Source organism: Spermophilus citellus (assembly GCF_964194105.1).
Source record: "Spermophilus citellus genome assembly, chromosome: 1".
NCBI classification, from domain to species: Eukaryota; Metazoa; Chordata; class Mammalia; order Rodentia; family Sciuridae; genus Spermophilus; species Spermophilus citellus.
The window spans coordinates 194,812,643-194,833,988 of NC_138182.1; the positions used below are offsets into that span (position 1 = coordinate 194,812,643).

General features: G+C 33.5%; 1 protein-coding gene across 1 annotated transcript in view; it reads left to right on the forward strand.

The window, feature by feature from the left end:
• TMEM232 (transmembrane protein 232) overlaps nucleotides 1-21,346 on the forward strand; it is a gene marked incomplete at its 3' end in the record, with an annotated part of 259,907 nt that overhangs the window by 16,517 nt on the left and 222,044 nt on the right. The window contains exon 2 of the mRNA XM_081281364.1: nucleotides 8,763-8,874. Within this exon, the coding sequence (XP_081137490.1) occupies nucleotides 8,780-8,874 (95 nt within the window). The 5' untranslated portion in view covers nucleotides 8,763-8,779. The remainder of the gene's footprint in view (nucleotides 1-8,762; nucleotides 8,875-21,346) is intronic.

The following is a 21,346-nucleotide window of genomic DNA, read 5'->3' on the forward strand; positions in this document are numbered from 1 at the left end:
TTATTAAAATTCTTAAAAGGACACAAAAATAGTCAAATTATTAAAAGCCTTAGAACAGTATTCTGGGGAGAAAGAATAAGTAAAACACAAAAAGATAATGACAAAACTAATTTAAATAACCATAATAGCAATTTTATTTATTTATTATTGGTGCATTATAATTATACATAATAGTGGAACTCATTATGCCATTAAATAATTTGATTAATCTCTTTCTCTATTACATTCCATTTTCCACCATATATTAACTATTTTAAAAGCAGTTTTTAAAAGTGCTGCAATTATTCTTTTGATTAGAATCAATATTTTAAAATATTGTATTATAAACAACTGAAAACATGCACAAAAGTAGGGAGACCCATTAAATGAATCCCTATTTACTTTTAATCCATATGTAACAATTATTGATTAAATCTATACATTGCAAATTATTGTGTATTACTTTAATATTTTAGATATTTATTGTTTAATGTACTTATATGGTTATTTAAAAGGGTATTACAAGAAAAGCAATAGTAACTAATGAGCATTCCTCTTCTCTTAGTAAGGACCCACCAACAAGAAATACCTTTAAAATTCTTATTTATGGATGAGGAAACAGATGCTCCTGTAAGCATCTGCACAATGACACAGATGGAGTCTGTACTGGAGCCAAGATAGGAAAAGTTAGGTGTTGATTTCTGCATTGCACACTTACCCACCAGACCACAAGGAAGACAGAGGGAGAACTGAGAGGTATGGAGAAAAGGGAGGGGTGTCATGGTGAACGAAAAAGAAAACAGGCAGAATCAATACATGGAAGGATCAGGAAAGATGAGAACTGAAGAGCCCTTGGTGGTTTTGTCCTCAAAGATCATTGTCAGCCTTGGAAAGAGTACTTCAGGGAGGGCGTGATGGCAGAAATTAGATTCCTGACACTATATTTTCTGTACTGGAATAAATTTAAGAGTAAATATCAATTAATATAAAAATCATATCTGAGTGACCAACAGATTAGAGATTGGAACAGTTTAAGGAGAAACAAGTGGGGGACACCTTGTCAAAAGGCTGAGGCAATTTGACCCAAAGAAGCAAAAGTGCAAACCCTTCATAGTCCCCTTACTGGAAAACAGGAGGAAAATTAAATGTCCACCAGGAAAATAGTAAATCATGAAAATCAAATCTAATGTAAGTAAAACCTAAAATCATGCTGTCCGCATAAGTTTTCAAGGTAAATCTATAAAATTTATTTAAATTATTAAAACCATCCCTGGCAGTGGTAGAGAAGGTGACTGCAGGCATTCATATATGGTGGTAAGCTCTAAAAGCCAAGAATATTAGAGCAAATGAAGAGCTAGGTCTTAGAAATAGTTTATGTCAAAAATAAATTTTTTAAACCTTTAATTTCACTATTTGAAGGAAGATTTCATTTATCTAAAAAAAGAAAGCAATCCAATTTTTATAATCAATTTTATTCTTAAGGTTTTATTTCCATTTGACCCCCACACACATTCAGTAAGTACCCTGTGTTTTGGGTACTCTAGAGAATAAAAGGCTATTTAGATCTTAAAGATAATTTTAATTCTATAACATTCATTTTACTTCTGCCTCATCTTTTGCTGATTCAGGAAAAACAGTGGCTAATTCTTGATTAATGTAGAAGTGAAACATTTAAATTTAACAAGTTCAGGTTAGTCTCTTTTCACTTAATGTGAGTGTCCTGTAAGAGTAAAAGAAATGGGTCTTATATTTAATGACAGAAGAAATTTTTAAAATTATGGCTTCATTTTAATTTTCTACTTTTGTTTTAAGTCTTCTGGTTGTTACTAGAGACTATGATATGTTACTCTTTACTTCTTTGTTCAAATGTCAGCATGCTGCATCCTTATAATTGACCTGAGAAACAAAATGGTACAAATTTATCCTCTAGCAGGTTTTAATACATGGTTCAAGAATCTCTCTTCATCAAATACTGCATTAGAAGCTGGATATTTCAGCTATACTATTGATTAGTATTTCTGACTATAGTTCTATTATGTAACCTCCTCTTAAACTTTTAACTATACCATTTTCTTTTTGATAGTCTCTTCTAACAGATGTTTCTTGACCTTTAATTTCTTCCACCCCACTTCTAAATCTCAGAGAATTTAGGCTCAACAATGAATAATATAAAATATACTTTTTGGATAAGGATATATATTTCATCTTACCATCATCTCTATGAAATGGCTATCACTTATTGGTACCTTATAATATGGGAAGTATTTTATCTTATCCAGTCCTTGTGCAACTCTGCTGAGTAGATATCATCATCCCATCTTACAGATGAGGAAACTGAAACCTGAATTGAGTAAGGGTTGGAGGATGAACACAGAAACCAAGTATCCTGCCTCCCTGTCCACCTTCCTGCTTCCCTGCTTCTCCACTAAGGTCTTCCATAGAAGACTGAGATGTAGCTGTTTATATTCCTCTCATGTCCTCATCCATGGGTCTTACCCATTTGCCAAATTCAGTCTTATAGAACAATTGCTGCTGCTCGAGAAATTGTCAGACAAAAGTGTTTTGTAATCAAGGTGGTTATGAAGAACAACCTTCCCCAGCTTTGATAAGATCACAACCCCCAACTTCTCTCTCAAAGTTCTTAAAGAGCCAAGGCTGGTATTGCCAGAATCCTGGTGGTAGTGTATCATGCATTGTTTGATGCATGATATTTCTTTCTTTCTTTCTTTACTCTTCCCTCTCTCTTTACCCTTTTCCTTCCTTCTTTATCTTTCCAGATTTCCTCCTACTTACAGTCTCTTTTCTCTTTCTTCTTTAAGGAAAATCAGATCAAGTATGTCTATTTGAAAAGTTCCACAGATGAATCTATCTTGTTTTCCCTTCTCTCCCTAACTCCTGAGACCTTTGTGACCCTGTGCTCCAAATGTGAGAAATATGTTAATGTTAGTGCAGTCATTTTAATGGAGATGTTTCTATGAGGTACATACGCACAGTGGGATACTCTTTAGCCACAGAAACAATGAAATTCTGTCATTTGCAACAATATGGTGGGAATGGAAGTCATAGTGAAATAAGCCAGGAATAGAAATATAAGAACTGCACAACCGGAACTCATATGTGGAATTTAAAAGAACTGTTCTTATAAAAGTTGAGGGGAGAATGGTGATTACCAGAGGCTGAAGAGGGTAGGAGGAGGCTGGGGATAGGAAAGGTTGGTCATTAGGTACCATTATGCAGTTAGGAATTCTGGGGTGCTATTGCAAATAAGTGACTCTGTATAGCAATTGAGTGCCATGTATCTCAAAAAGCTAAAAGAAATAATTTTGAGTGTTTTTGCCATAAAGAAATCATAAATGTTTAAGAACATAGATATGTTTATCTTGGTTATACAATGTATACCTGAATTGAAACATCAAAAGCATACCCAATTGATATGTACAATTTTTATGTATTTATGTATCAGTCAAAAATAAATTTAGTTTGGTGGGTTCAGTGGGTGCACCTGTAATCCTAAAGACTTGGGAGGCTGAGGCAGGAGGATTACAGGTTTAAAACCAGGGTCAGCAACTTAGGCCCTAAGCAACTTAGTGAGATCCTGTCTCAAAAAAAAAAAAAATAAAAGATAAAGCCTAGGATGTGGCTCGGGGGTTAAATGCTCCTGGGTTCAATCTCTTGTATCAAAAAAAAAAAAAAAAGTAAAAGTAAAAAATTAGTTGAACTTTAATAAAAATTTTGGTGAGGATAAGTAACTTTCATATACTGTCAGTGATAATGTAAGTTGGTACAGCTAATATGGAAAAATAGTTCTTTAAAAGTTTTAAAACAGAACTACTATATGATGGAGCAATCCCACCCCTAGGTGTATATCCAAAGGAAATGAAATCAGTATGTAAAAGAGATATTTGCACTCTCACATTCATTGCAGTATTATTCCATGTCTTGCATCTAAGATATGGAATTAACCTAACTGTCCATTGAAGGGTGAATAATAAAACATTGTGCATATATACATAATGGATTATTATTCAACCTTAAAACGAGAAGGAATTCCTTTCATTTGTGACAAAATGGGTGAATTTGTAAGGCTTTTTTTTTTTAAATATGCATTACACTAAATGAAAGAAGCCAGACACAGAAAGACAAAAACTACATCATCTTATTGATGTGTAGAATCTAAAACAGTCAAACTGAAAGGAGCAGAGAGCAGAAAAGTGGTTATCAGGGGCTGTGGTAAGGGGGTAGAAATGAGAAGCTCTTACACAAAGGTACACACTTTTAGCTAGATAAGATGGGCGAGTGCCCAGATATTGTTCATTATGGTGATTATAGTTAAAAGTAATGTGTATTTGGGAGCTGGGGTTGTATAGCTCAGTGGGAGAGCTCTTGCCTAGCATGTGTGAGGCACTGGGTTCAATCCTCAGCACCACCCAAAAATAAGTAAATGAAATAAAATTATTGTATCCATCTATAACTAAAAAATATTTTAAAATAATGTATATTTTAAAACTACTAAGAGAACGAGTCTTGTATGTCCTCATCACACAAACCAAAAAGATATCTAGGTGAGGTGATGAGTATCTTAGTTAACTTGATGTGGTACTCATTTCACAGTGTATATGTATCAAAACATCACATTATATAACATAAATACATGCAGTTTTTATATATTGTACCTCAAAAAACAAAAACAAAACCCTGAGGGAAAAAGTTCCAGCTGGACTGGCTCTGACCTCAGTGGTCTGGTAAGGGACATGCTTCTAAGTTCATCCACATGGTTGGCAGAATTCAGCTCAATGAAGTTGCAGCTCTGGGGGGTCCTGCTCCCCTCCCCCTGCTTTGTCATTATTTTGGGTTTTGACTGGGGTAGGTATTTCTCAGTTTTTAGAGGCATTCTAGAATGAATTCTTGAATCTACATGAAAATTTCAGGATAATTATCAATAACTGAAGCTGTCCTACACAAAACTTAATTTTAATAATTTGTAAAATAGTGTATTCTTTCCAAGTCTTATACCATTCACAGCTGTTTGTGCTTGTAAGCAAGGTACTGATACAATAATTCTTTTAATCACTAGTGTGTTTAAGTTGCACATATGGTAAAGAAATTGCCAATGTTAGCAATGTGTGCAATGAAAAACAGCTCACTATATTTATTTGTTCTATGAGTTTGTCTTTCATATTGTGACCTAGTGCTGAATACATTGAACTAGGGTATCACTGGAAGTGCAGTTTGAACTGATGTCTGTGTTTGTTGCAGAATCAACAAATATTTTCTGTTTTTAAAATTGATTTTATTTTTTCAAAATACATGACAGCAGAATGCACTGCAATTCTTATTACACATATGGAGCACAGTTTTTCATATCTTTGTATATAAAGTATGTTCACACCAATTCATGTCTCTATATGTGTACTTTTTTTTGCATTACAGTTCTTATTACATATATATACTACAATTTTTCATATCTCTGTTTGTATATAAAAAGTATGTTGACACCCAATTCGTGTCTTCATACATGTACTTTGGATAATGATTTCCATCACATTCCACAACAAATATTTTCAAGTAAGCATCTTGTATGCAGTTGTTGACTAGTGTCTTGAAAACTGAATATATTTTCTTAATCCTAGAAACACAGAGTGCTGCATTATGAGAAATTGCAAAGGATTAATATTTCTTCTTTTAACTTTTTATCCAATACTTTCTTTTAGTTTTTCAACTTACATATCTTATATAAATGGCATTTAAAGAGTGATGTTTATTGCTTCATTAGATGGTACATATTCAGAAATAAAATACTTTTGTTTTGGCAGTTCAAAAATAATCAAACTTCATATGATACACTTGTAAGAGACTGGTAGAAATTTTTTTTAGTTTCTTAATTCTTTGGACTCATATCATGATTTGGTTATTATTATTATTGCCATATTCACAGAAGCATTATCTTGAGCAAAGAAATTCAGTGAAGCCTGTTTTGTCATGAGTAAATTGTAATAAAATTATGCTAGTTTTTTATTTACTTTGCTGGTTTAGTTAATTATATTACAAATAAAAATCAGACTTTATATTCGTTAAAAAATTATAAAATAAATGTTAAAATATTTAAATGGCTTACATTTCCCAAGATTTTTACATACTTTGTGTTGGAGTTGGAAAGGTAATTTCAAAATATCTCACACTGCAGTGAAGCTCTATTGTTACATGTAATGATAATGATGATGATAATTACAGTAATTCCTTTACTGATAGGTTCAAGTTTGGGGCTTGACTAAGAATCTAATGAAGAATATTCTTTGAAAAGAGCAAAAAAATTTTCTGAAAGTTGCAACCATATCAGATCCTATACGTCAAAGCTTTTTGAGAGGTAGGATAATTTAAAATATTGTGTTCCTTGTTTATTTGCCCTGTTGAATGTTTAATTCCAACATTGTATAGGAAACATTTGAGAAGACATTCATTTTATTCTCTTGCAAATTTGAGATTATTTGATTTCTGTTTCTACTACTTAGTCAAAATAAATCCTAATCTATAAAATGTATTAAGGAACACAAATGGTATTTTTTTATGTCACAACACTATTCAAGTAGCGGTTTACAAAGCAGGGTCAGTTGTACATTATTCCCAATATATTAACAAGGTAAACTAGAATTGGAGACTCAGTATTCACAAGTGTTTACAGCAATTTGACGTTTTCTTCCCCATTGAAGCTGGGCAAGTCTGTTCAACAGGGTGTTGCAAGTTCACATGTTGAGCAGAACATGCAAATACCGACCACCATTACCAGCAGATGTGAAGAATCATTGGACAGTAGATTCAAAGAACTAAAATAATTAGTTCTTTACTTCATGAAATCTTAAAAAAACATGACAAATCATATTCAGTCCTATGAAATATCACAGCAAACAGCTTAAAGCTCTAACATAATGCACACCAAGACCACTTTGTCTTCAATTTCCCTTAAATTATTTTTTCACCCTGTACTTTTTCCTTTCCTCCATTTGAACATTAATTATTTTAGCCCAATTCAGGAGTTTGTCTCTTCATATTTGTATTTCTAAGCTATATTTCTGAAATGTATAGCATGTTATGAACTGTGGACTTGCTTGTAGAGCCTTCTGTTTTTTTTATTACTTCTTTTGAAGATGTTGTCTTATTTAGTTTGCTTAAACACTTTATCTTCATAATTTTATGTCTCATGATAAATACCTGTCATATTTGCAGCATTTATTACTAGACTTATCAAATTAGCTTTTTTTATGCATATTTGTATTTGTTGAGTATTTTTCTTTAAGTGGTCTGTACTTAAGTGTATCTTATCCTGCGTTTGTTGAATTTGAAGTGATTTCCTCTTAAGGTGGAAATGTTCCAGGGTGGTGTTGTTAGCTATTAAAGAAAGTATGCCTCTGAAAAATTAATTCTGTTTGGGAACAAGTTGTATTTTACACCAAACTTAGGTTGACTCTGAATGGCCTCTCTGTACATAGCTCAGCACAGCTGCTGACTTAAAAGTGTATTTTCTTTGCATTCAGATGGATGAGGATGATTAGAAGCAGACCTTGCTAATCACTAGTAGCAATAGATAAAGATGTTTTGCATTTATGATCCATTTTGTTCTGGATATTTTCCCATTGCTGTTTGAATCTGTTTTCCATCTTTCTCCACTTGATCCTGTGCCTTCTGTTTTTAGTTTGGTTTAGCTAATGGGAAACATAGGCAGATAATTGACCTGGTATGTAGGAGGAAACTGAAAGCAGAGCTCCCACTCTTCAAGCTCCCCCTTAGAGGCAGAAAGGTTGCTCCTTTGACCAAAGGCTAAAGCTTTTTATTGAGCACCATTCTTGTATGGCTGTTCTCTCTGGGTCCCTCTTCCCCTTAAGTCCTAAGAGTGGTAATAGTTTGTCCTCTTCTTGCTCACTCCTGAGAACCTTACTGTCTTATTTTATAATTCTGTCCACCTCTTTGGAAAGAATCCCCTCTTTCATTTCCCCATTTTAGTGTAACTTATGTTTCCTTCCAAAATTATGACTGACATAAATGATATGTTTTTAAAGTTATTTATATAAAAATGCAATCTAAAATAATTTAGTATAAATAGACCTACCTATTTTATTAATTTTACTGATTAATTATTCAACTAAACACAAAGGTATGTCCCTGATTTAGTTATACATGCAGAAAATATGCTCATATATTCTTCAAAAGAAAAAGGAAATCTGGGTGCAATGGCAAGCTAAGGAACACAATCAAAATGGCAAAAGACAAGAGACATAAAATGAAATTAGCAATTTGCCTTAAAAACAGAAAATATAGTAGTCTAATAATGATTATAAGCACTTCTATAAAGCTTTATAAATGTTGATTCAATATATGATTTATATATATATTGAGCTATTTATTTCTCACAGGAGGAATATTACCTCCATTTTACAGGAAACTGAGGTACAGAGCAGTTAAGTATAGCCTATCTTCTTAGCTACTATGTCATGCTGTTTATTAAATGGTTTTGCTAACAAAACTGCTAACTTACAACACAGACTAAATATTATATGAATGGATTTGCTTACAATAGTAACACAATAGGAACATAGATTTTTGGAAGCAAAGGTAGGTTTTATTTCCAGGTGTCAATTTAAATTTAAATATAGATTGTTCCCTAGTAAACTGTTTTTAAGCTTGATTTTCCTTTTTTGTACCCTTTTCCACAAATAGTGAATTGGCTTGACATATATTATTCAGTATTATGAGTAAGTTTGTATATTAACATAAATTTTGTTTTTCTTTAGGTTTCTGATCTGCAGCAATGCCTGTTAGAAATTTCAGAGACACACCGTCCTGTCATGAAGAACTATTTGAGTTTTATTCTCAAAAATTAAATAGAAAAAGTGATATATCAAGGTAAGTTAGAAAAAAATTGTATTATTAAAGTAGGAGATCCATGGACATAGTAGAGAATCTTAAAAGTTCACAGATTGTGAAAAATAAAAACAAAAACAAAAACATAGTTCTCTAACCAAGAGTAAAGATGTTAAAATTTACTATTTTTTAAAATAGTTTCATTTATTTCAACAACCATATTGTTTTAAAAACTGTGAGTTGTACACTTAAATAGACATATTCTATACTTATTTAATTTAAAATTTTAAAATGTTATGTTTCTCTTAATTTGCCATAGTAATCCACAAAATACATAAAATATTTAATGACTGCTGTATTGTGATACATTTTAGTTATTTCTTAGTCCTTTGATATTTTAAATTTAGTCACAGTAGAATGTTTTATGTATTTCAGATTATTTTTGGGGGATAAAATAGGTACAAATGCAATTTAAAAGAACTTTCATGAAAATTTTATGATCACAGAGAGTGTATTTTCTCTAGTTGTGTTTTGTTATATCATTCTCCTAACACCATTGTGATTCATTAAAAAAGAGGGAGACAGGAGATGTTATTATTCATCCAGAACCCTATAGTGATGAAAATAAAATTCATAATAAAATTAAAAATGAATAGTTTTGCTATAATTTATATGAACATGAAAGATATATTTAGTGTTATACTGAAGAAACAAGGAAAATTGGTGCATCTAAATGGTCAAGAGCACTAGAAATAAAAGTCAACAGGACCTAATAAAATTTAGGCTGTTCTTTTACTAATAGGAAAAAGATCAACAGAGGAAAAATAATTTGTATAAAATTCTTCAGAGTAAGATTGCTTTTCTTTTTTTTTTTAGTTTTATTGATTTTATTTTTTAAAATACATGACAGTGGAATGCATTATAATTCTTATTACACATATAGAGTACAGTTTTTCATATCTTTGTATATAGAGTATGTTCATGTCAATTCATGCCTTTATACATTACATGTACTCTGCATTGCAATTCTTATTACATATATATACCACAATTTTTCATATCTGTTTATATATAAAGTATCTTGACACTCAATTCAAGTCTTCATGCATATACTTTGGATAATAATGTCCATCACATTCCACCATCCTTGCTAATCCCCTGCTCCTCCCTTTCCCTCCCACCCCTCTGCCCTATCTAGAATTCATCTAATCCTCCCATGCTCTCCTTCCCTACCCCACTGTGAGTCAGCCTCCTTATATCAGAGAAAACATTCAGCATTTGTTTTTTTGGGATTGGCTAACTTCACTTAGCATTATCTTTTCCAACGCCATCCATTTACTTGCAAATGCCAGGGTTTTATTCTCTTGTAATGCTGAGTAAAATTGTGTATATATGCCACATTTTTTTAATCCATTCATCCACTGAAGGGCATCTAGGTTGGCTCCACAGTCTAGCTATTGTGAATTGTGCTGCTTATAAACATTGATGTGGCTGTATCTCTGTAGTATGCTGTTTTTTAAGTCCTTTAGGTATAGACTGAGGAGAGGAATAACTGGGTCAAATGGTGGTTCCATTCCCAGATTTCCAAGGAATCTTCATACTGCTTTCCATATTAGCTGTACCAATTTGCAGTCCCACCAGCAATGTATGAGTGTACCTTTTCCCTGACATCCTCTCCAACTTTTATTGTTGTTTGTCTTCATAATAGCTGCTATTCTGACTGGAGTGAGATAATATCTTAGAGTATTTCTGATTTACATTTCTCTGATTGCAACAAAATGAAATTAAACTCCTATCTCTCATCATGCACAAACTTAACTCAAAATGGATCAAGGACCTAGGAATTAAACCAGAGAGTCTGCATCTAATAGAAGAATAAGTAGGCCCTAATTTCCATCATGTGGGATTAGGTCCCAATTTCCTTAATAAGACTCCTATAGCACAAGAATTAAAACCAAGAATCAATAAATGGGATGGAATCAAACTAAAAAGTTTCTTCTCAGCAAAAGAAACAATCCATGAGGTGAACAGAGAGCCCACATCCTGGGATAAATTTTTACCCCTCACACATCAGATAGAGCACTAATCTTTAGGGTATAAAAAGAACTCAAAATGCTAAGCACAGAAAAAACAAATAACCCAATCAACAAATGGGCCAAGGACCTGAACAGACACTTCTCAGAAGAGGACATACAATCAATCAACAAATATAAGATTGCTTTTCTCCTTCCAAAATTCATCTGCAATGGGAAAGGCTAAAAGTCTGGGGTCCAAGGTTTCAGTATTTGCCTCCTCCCTTCAGGACCCATTGTGTTTGGGAAGGGGTGAATGTTGAATGTTTGTTTTTGGCGGAGATGCTGGGGATGGACCTAGGAAAAGATGAAAGTTTGTTTTTTTTCCTTGGAGCCCATTGTTACTGAGAAAGGATGTACTGGGAGAAGTTTAATGTTTGGCTAATTTTCCTCCCTCCTCCTGAGACACACTGTCTCTCTATTTTTTCCTGGGGGGCGGGTGTCCACACACGACTGAATCGGGTTCACTCTGTGTGAATTGGGCTGGCCACTAAAAACCCCAGAAACACAGAAAATACATTTTGGGGGGTGCAATGATGGCTCCTTGGACTCAGCTCCCAAAAGGGAATCAAGAGAAAGGCAAGAGAGTCAGGCAAGAGAGAGAGAGAGAGCACGCCCCCAACCCTGGTTTTTATTGGGGAAAGCTGTTCGTTAGAACATTCCATACAAATAAGGCAAAGGGGTAATATTACAAGAGAACAAGGGGTTGGGTTTCAGAGGGTGGAGTTTTGCTTGGTGATATCTTGGTCAGCAGTTTGACATCTTGAGGAGTCACACCCATCTCAGGTGCTGTGTAGGGTCATAGGCAGAGGAAGAGAAAAGGCAAACATACGTCGCCCAGCCCAATCAGAGCAGCAACATCAGTCCAGTTCCCTCATGTGCTCAAATGTGTATAGGTCACACATACAGCCCATGGATGGTTTGCCACGCCGGTGGGGGTAGGGTGGGGGGGTTGTCTTGTAGGAATATTATTTTCCATAACCCTTCAATTATATCAAATGAATAAAAAACAGAAGTATTTGGTGCACAAAAAAACAAAAACAAAAACAACAACAACAACAACAACAAAAAACCAGTGTATTTGGTGGACCGTCAATCTCTTATGGTATTAACTACAAACCAGATATTAATAGATATTATGCCAAAGAGTAGTGGAGTAGGTTCTCAAACAAATTTGAAAATATATCTAAATAGTGTAAATACTTATAACAAAAAAAGAAAATTGGAACAGAAATTCTTTTCACAGTGATAAAATAAATTACTGGATCTTGGATTTCCCATCTTCTAGAACTGTGAGAAATAAAATGTTTTAAATACCCAAATATGATATGTCAAGAGCTTTGTAATGTTTTGAACAACCAATAAAAAATAAATAAATCTGAAAAAAAATACCCAGTCTGTGCTGTTTTATTATAGCAGCCTAGGCAGACACTTATTATGTTTATCTCAGATATTTTTCTTTGATAAAGAACACTTCAACAGATAAAGTTACTTTCCAAAGTATCTGAATCTATTTCTACTTTTTTCACCAGTCTCTGAGTGTACTGCTTCTTCCCATGTTCACCAACATCTGATATTATCGAAAGTCAAAATATTGTTATCATTTATTTGCCTGATAAATGATTTTTAATCTCTAATAACTACTGAGTCTGAGCATTTATATATGTTTGCTGCTATTAAAACCTCTGTGAATTATTTGTTCACATACTTATCCATCTTCCTTTGTATTATTCTTATTGACATGTTGGTATTTGTACATATTTATTACAAATTTTCCCAGTGTGTGGTCCATCTTTTAACTTTGTTTTTTATGGTGTCTTTAATTATATAGAAGACTTAAGAATTGATTAGTCATTGTTTTTAAGATTCATTCAAGCTGTTGAGTGTAGCTGTATTCTTTTTACTGCTAATTTGTTCATTTCATTGGTGCATTTTATTAACATGCTACAAATTATACCCATTCATTCTACTTTTGTTGAACATTTCAATTGTTTTCAATTTGCAGTTATTGTTAACAATGTTACTATAAAATTAAATGTCTTAAAATTGATATCCTGGCATACATCCAAAGGTACATACCTATGTAGGAGTGAAATTGCTGGGTCACGGGATATATATTCAGATTTAGTTTTAAAACTTATTTAGAATATGTTTATATAGTAAATATTTATCTAATATAAAACATTTATGAAATTATTAGTCTTTATGAAGTCAAATATCTCAATAATTTATTAGTCATTTTGTATCTTGGTTAAGAACTCTTTTCACCCCTGATGACATAGATACTCTTGTGTATAATTTTTCAAAAATCTTAAGTGTGTTTTTATATCTGTAATGCATGTGAAATTTTGTGAATAATGTTAAGTTCAGGTTCAATTTCTTTTTCTAATATACACTCTCAGTTTATTAACACCATGTATTGAAAATCATTCTTTCCCCACTCTTTCTCTATTGCAGTTATGTCATGATGAAGTGTCCCCATGTAATTTATGTTTCTCTAGTCTCCATTGTGTTTCATCATCTATTTGTCTGTTTTCACACCAATACCACACCACCTGGTTAAGTATGGTTTAATAATAACATTTAAAAGTCAATGAATAATTTATCAAACTTGTCTTTTTCAGTGATATATATTAATTTTGGAAATCAATCTGTCACCTTTTTTTCAAAAAGTTGGTAGGACTTTGTATTGGGTTTTTCTGAATCTACAGATCAACTTGGGGAGAGCTGATATCATCAAAATCCGGATTCTAATCCATGAACTATGTATGGCTATCCATACACATATTTATAAAATTTTCCAAATAAAGTTTTCATTTTGTTCAACTGGAGTATTATTCATCTTTTATTAGATTTATTCCTACACATTTACTATTTTGATGCTATTATAGATTATATACATATATAAATTTGTTTTAAAAATTCTGTTTTCCAGCCATAACTAGAAGAAATATCATTGACTTCTATATCTTGAATTTTCACACAGAAATATTGCTAATTTTTTCTAATTAGTTCTAAACATATATGTCTCAATTTTGACTTAAAAGTAATATTCTAAATATTTCATGATTTTTTAAATTCAAAATTTATCTAGTATTTTAATTCCATCTTGTGGTTTTTAGACTTCATTGTTTTTGTTTTTTTTTGTCAAACTATTTTATTGATTGTTTAAAGCATTACATAGCTCATGATATATCATCTTTCATACATTTGACTCAAATTGTGTTTTGAACTCCCATTTTCACCCCAAATACAGATTGCAGAATCACATCTGTTGCATATTCACTTTTTTACATAATGCCATATTAGTGACTGTTGTATTCTGCTACCTTTCCTATCCCCTACTCTCTCCCCTCCCCTCCCCTCCCCTCCCATCTTCCCTCTCTACCTCCCCTACTGTTGTTCAATTCTCTCCCTTTTTTTTTCCCTCCCCCTTGCCCCTCATGACCTCTTATGATTTTATGTATCATTGAAGGTCTCCTACCATTTCCATATGCTTTCCCTTCTCTCTCCCTTTCTCTCCCCCCATTCGTCTTTGTTTACTGTAGTCTTTTCCTCATGCTCTTCCTTCCTGTTTTGTTCTTAGTTGCTCTCTTTATAACAAAGCAGACATTTGGCATTTGTTTTTTAGGGCTTGGCTAGCTTCGCTTAGCATAATCTGCTCTAATGCCATCCATTTCCCTGCAAATTCTATGATTTTGTCATTTCTTAGTGCTGCATAATAATTGGGCCAAGGACCTGAACAGACACTTCTCAGAGGAGGATATACAATCAATCAACAAGTACATGAAAAAATGCTCACCATCTCTAGCAATCAGAGAAATGATCAAAACCACCCTAAGATACCATCTCACTCCAGTAAGATTGGCAGCCACTATGAAGTCAAACAACAATAAGTGCTGGCGAGGATGTGGGGAAAAGGGTACACTTGTACACTGCTGGTGGGGCTGCAAAATGGTGAGGCCAATTTGGAAAGCAGTATGGAGATTCCTGGGAAAGCTGGGAATGGATCCACCATTTGACGCAGCTATTGCCCTTCTCGGACTATTCCCTGAGGACCTTAATAGACTTCATTGTTATTTAAAATAAGTTTTACTTTCTATTTTGTTTCTTGTTTACTACTTTCCTTGCTTCCTTCTTGCTTCTTGGACCTTCTATCTGATATTGTTTTCATTTGCCCGAGGTGTAGTTTTTTAAATTCCCCTTATTGAGATTTTGCTGTGGACAAAAATGTCAGTTTGTGTTTGTATCAAAATGTTATTATTTTACTCCTAGTTCTGAACATGTTTGGAGTTATCTCTGGGTCACTGTCACTTACATTCTCCCCACCCCCACCCCCCAGTGCCTCATGGGTGGCATTTCACCATGGTTCAGCTTCCATTATTGTCATAGAGAAGTTAGGTAAATTTTAATACCATGTTATGTTTAATCTGGTTTATATTTTATCCTTCTGGGAGGTTTTCGAAGTTTTACTGTCTTCTGTTTTCTGCAACATGTGAGAATATAAGTTTATAAAAATTATCTTGTTTGCAGTTCCTGGCCTTTTTGAATTCGATAACTTTTTTATCATTCCTGAAAAAATTATTAATTTTTATCTTTTCAGGCATTATCTTGACCACATTTTTTTTCTTTTCTCTTCTTATTAATTAAATGTAAACAGGATGATTTTGTGTCTTACATGTTTACTCTTTCTCTTCCATTTTTCAAAGATTTTTTCCTCTTTCTACTGTGTGTTAGTTAGCTTTTCCTTGCTGTGCAAAATATCTGAGAAAAATAACTTAGAGGAGGAAAGATTTATTTTGGTTCACCAGTTTAGACGTTGCAGTCCATGGTTGGCTGACCCCATTGCATTGGGTTTGAGGCAAGGTAGGAGAGAAAACTGTTAAATTTATCTATTTATCTATCTCTCCCCAGGAAGGGGAGAGATAAATAGATAAGTAGAAATATATATTATACATTATATATATATATATATATATATATATATATATATATATATATATATATATTATACTCTCCTGGGGTACATTCCCAATGATTACTTCCTCCAACTAGACCTATCTCCTACATTTTTACCACTTACCAATTATACCATCAAATTATTAATTCATAAATATATTAATCCATTGATGAGGTCAGAGCACTAATTACTAATTACTTCCCAAGAGCCCTATACTTGATTATTGCTTCATTAGGGACTAAGCCTGAAACACATGAAATTTTGGGGGACAGTCCAGATCCAAACCATAATATACTACATTTCAAATAATTTATTTTGAACTTTCTTCCAACTAAGGAATTCTCCCATTGACAAATTTATCCATTTAATAGTAAGAATTATATCTTACATTCTAGTAATTTATTTAACTTTCTTCTGATTTGCTATGTAGACAAGATTTTTGATTACCTGTAAATACTTTTAAACATGTTTGATATAAGCGTAGCAGATTTTATAGTTTGTGCTGATCAAGTGACTGCAGTCAAGTTACTGTTTCTACTCATTCTCATAGGTCATTTTTTCCCTGGTATCTTGTCATTACTCCCTTGCCCTTGGGGAAGAATATTTCTGTATATTTTTGAGGGGTAGGAGAAAGGAGTCATCTTCCAGAGAACCTTGACATTTAGTTCTCTATCAGGCACCTATTAATGCTGCCAACCTGGGATTACTGAAGCTAAATACATTGCCTGAGTTTTCTTGGTCGATAGTCTGTGTCTTTCATGAAGGTGCATCTATATTAGAACCAATCTTCTCAGCAATAGACTTATTTTCCTTTCTCTTTCTCTGCTGAACCCCAAGGTAGCCCCGGATTTGAGGAAAAGGGAGTGTTCAGTTCTGATAGTTCTTACTTTGTTATTTAGCCAAACAATATGGAGAGATTTTAAAATAAGATTCCCACACTTTGAAAATCCTGCTTTCTTCTTATCACATGGTCACCTAGAAAACATCCTTGCCCTTTTCTTTGTTGCCCCCTATATTAAGGGAAAACAGATGTCTGATGTGAAGCAGGGTCCTACCTTGCATTAGGAATATTACCTTTTGATTTCTTCTTATCTGTGCCATAAATATTTTTATAAACCTCATATTCAATGTCTTTAGCTTACTCTTCCTTAGGGGAAAATGAGTTTTTGCAGGCTCAGTGTGGGTTCTGTTAGAGACACTTAAGGGGCTCCATACAAATCCTTCAAATGACACATTTGAAGTCTACACATTTCTGGACGAAAGAGAAATTGCAAATATTTGCATTGGATTACTGATTTAGAGCTTAACATTTTATTTTCTGAAAATTTTTTGTAACTAAAATGATTTTATTGTATATAGTTTGTTTTCTTTTTGCTACATTAGAAAAGACAAGATGCTTCTAAATATTTATGTCAAGTATACACATTTATATTGTCTGGTTGAAATCTTTTTTAAATATTGTTTAAAAAATATTTTTAGTTGTAAATGAACAGAATACCTTATTTTGTTTACTTAGATTTTTATGTGGTGCTGGGGATTAAACCCAGTGCCTCACGCTTGCTGGGCAAGAGTTCTACTACTGAGCCACAACCCCAGCTACCTGGCTAAAAATCTTAAACACAAAGTAAAACATTAAGAAATTTAGTCAAGAAATTGGATGATTTAATATATTTTTTCAGACACTTCTTGAATATTTTTTATATTTGAAAGGCTAGTCTTAAAGTTTCCTGAAATGTTAAAAAGCCTGAAATTTTTCCTTGTTGGTTTTATCTCTCTCTCTCTCTCATACACACACACACACACACACACACACACACACACACACACATATACATTATAATCTGTAGGGTGGATTCTAAGTGTGTGCTGCTAGCAGCAAGAAGAAACTTTTCTAGACTCAAATTTGGGTCATTCATTTGTTTGATAATATAGTCTTTGACTTTATCTGAATTATTATAAGCCTTTAAGTGAAATTTTAATGATCAACACCTTGTAGTTAGATCTGTTCATTTTAGCTGGAGATATCTATACTCTTAGCATTCGGGGGTTGGTCACAGGTGATTTAGTCACAGATACAATATTTTTAGGAGCTACATGGCCATAGAGAGCATGACCATTTAAAAAATACTGTGTTGTAACCTTCTTTAGGGTGTATAGCCCCAAATGAAATATTAGCAGTTACTCCTGAGATTATGTGTGCACAGTAAATAAGGTCTTGCAAAATCTTGGAAATCAGAGTCCTTTGTACTGGGATTAGAGTACTTGTAAGAGTTTTGGCTTAAGACTCTAGAAGGCAGAATATGGGACAATTAAGGTGATAATATTTATTTTTGGTTCACAAGGTTAATACTATGAAGATTAAAAAAAACTGAAATTAGGCAAGAAGGGAAAGAACAGCTCTGTGTTTGGTCAATAAAGTCAGGAAGGTCTCAAGGAAATCTGAGAGTCAGCATGCTATTTATGTCTAATAGAGACATTGATTATAAAAACCTTATAATATGCTTTCATTTTGAAAAATGTTTTCAGACACCAGGCTTTTCTTATTCCTAAATCCAACCTAGTATCAGTGATTCCACGGCTTCATCTAGGGGAAAAAGTCAGTGCTCAGGAATTCTGATTATTAAGGTTTTCGTCCTTCAGTGTTCCAGGAACCATGTGTTTCCAAAATTATTCCTCTAACTATACCTTACTAATTCCTTAGTGTTGAGATATTCTCATGCAGAGTTTTATCTGATCACAGGTATATTCTCATCACCCTGCACCTTCAGCACATCTTCCGGAGCACCAAACTTTTTATTAGTCTTGGAAGCAAGCACATTCTGTCCCTCTTTACCCTCATATAAAGATGATATTGTCAAGATAATAAAAAAGTGACTGGCTTCTGACGTATGTCTTTCCTTTGTCACCTAGCATTTGCCTTAAAAGGGATATTATTGAAAATTATTCCCATATAGTTACCATGGTAATATGATACATTACCAGTGAGTGCTTAATTAGTGGCAATTTGTGTTGTTATTTTATTGAATCTATGATAAACCATGGTCACCATGGCAAAGGCTGCTCATTGCTCTCCTTCCAAATCCATTCTGTCCTTCTTCCCTATTACTAGAACCTTTAATTGGATAGATAGGCTGACATGGAAGACTCTATTTCTCAACATCTCTTGCTGCTAGTTGTTTTCATGGGTATGATTCTGATCAGTTATGTGTTAACAGAAGTGTTTTATGTCCAGCCTTTTGTTTTCTTTTAAAAGGCAGTGTCTCTTCTTGTTCTTCACTCTGCTGCTTCCTTTAGTTGGAATAGGGATGCAACTGAGGCAGCTAGAGAAGATGCCATAGGCCAGAAAGTGAAAGATATGTGTCGAGGAAAGCAGAGTAGCAGCATTCAAAGTGCAATTCACAGTAATCTTGTTATGACACCAGCCTAGGTGTCCATTAACAGATAAATGGTTTACGAAAGTGTTGTGTACATATACAGTGGAATTTTATATAGCCATAAAGAAGAATTAAATTATGTCATTTACTGGTAAATGGACAGAACATCATGTTAAGTGAAAATAAGCCAGACTCAGAAAGTCAAGAGTTGAATGTTTTTCTTTCCTATGCAAACGTTAAAGAGAAAAAAAGGAGATAAAAAGTGATCTCACAAAAATCAAAGGGAAACAGTAGAATACAGAAAGGGGATTGAGAGGGAAAGGAGAGATAGGTTAGGGGAGGTTTGTGGAAGCAAAGTCAGCCAAATTATGCTATGTGCATGTATGAATATTTCATGATGAATCCACTTTTATGTATGATTATAATGCACTGATTAAAAAAATTAGAAAGGTGACCAATAGAGTAAAGGAAGGGATCATAAAGAAGGAGGAAGAAAGGCAGAGGGGGAAATATTGGGAAATGAAATTGATCTAATTATGTGCATGTAGGAATATGTCACAATGAATTATACTATTATGTATAATTTTAATGCATCAATAAAAGCTTAAAAAAACCCAAACTTCTAACACCTTGGGTCTGCCATAAGACCTCTGGATTGCTTATCTTTGTCTTTCTCATGAAAAAGAAATCAGTGTCTATTTCGATTAGTTCACAATAATTTTAGTGAAACTGATTGCCTTAGGGAAAAAAATGTTTCTGGTAATTTTTTGAGATTACACTAGAACTTTTTATTCCACTTAATATAATATCCTCTAACTCTATCCATGCCACAAACGGTAAGATACCATGCCCTTTGATGGCCAAATAATATTCCATGTGTGTGTAAATCATGTTTTCTAGCTCTCTAGAACAAAGCCTGCAATCTGTGCTTCACAGCAGTACCTTGGTTAACAGTTTTGGTCTTCATGTCAGCTTTATTCTCTTGCCAGATGACTCATTTATTGTACATATGAACAAGAATTAGATTTTCTTTGGGGCTTTGATCTAGTTGGGTTAGTGGAGAACATTTTTTTTTCTGTGTTAGTCATCATTTGCAGCGTGGGCTAGTACATTCAAAACTTTCTTTAAGAGTTTCTCATATACAACTGACAACCACTTCATTCATGCAGACTTGTTGACCCACTCCGTAACAGCTGCGTCTCCACTTGAACTAGCCAATTCTTATGGTTCTCTGGCAGAAACCTGTGTTATGGGAAGAAAATAATTGCCGGAGTTCTACTACTCCATTTCCTCCTTGGAGGTATTATTGTCTTTACATTTATGATGAGCTCTTCTTCCCCAAGAGGGGGTGTCTCTACTTCATCAAACCTTTTTTTGTGTCATCATGGAAAAGTTAACCCACAGTCAAAAGAAAATACATATGCATTTAACATTTTCAATTAAAATGTCATTTTATGTATGGAATGCAGTGTGATAATTTCATACATGTATACAACATGTAATTTCACATCAGAGTAGTTAACACTTCTTCATGCAGAGACCCTTGAATTCCTCTCTTCTAGTTATCTTGAGATGTATAAGAAATGGTTGAAAACTACAGTTACCCTAGTGAGCTACAACTAGAACCTGTTCCTTACACTAGAACTTTTTATTTCACTTAATATAACATCCTCTAACTCTATCCATATCACAAATGATAAGATCCCATTCCTTTTGATGGCCAGATAATATTCCATGTGTGTGTATATCATGTTTCCTTTTTCTATTCATCCATCAATGAATATCACAGTTGGTTTCTCATCTTGGTTACTGTGAATAGCATTTTGATAAATATGCAACTGTGGATATAAAACGGACCTCATTTCTTTTAGATCTGTTCCTAGTAGTAGGACTGTTGGATCATATAGTAGCATTATTTTTCATTTTTTGAAAAACTTGCATATTGTTCTCCATTATAGCTTACTAGGTTACACTCCTGCCAGCAGTGTGTAAGTTCCCCCTTTTTACATCCTCATCAGCATTTATTTTTTGACTTTCCTATATAGCCATTCTAACTCAGGTGAGGAGATTTCCCTGATGATTAGTGATGCTGAACATTTCCTCATATA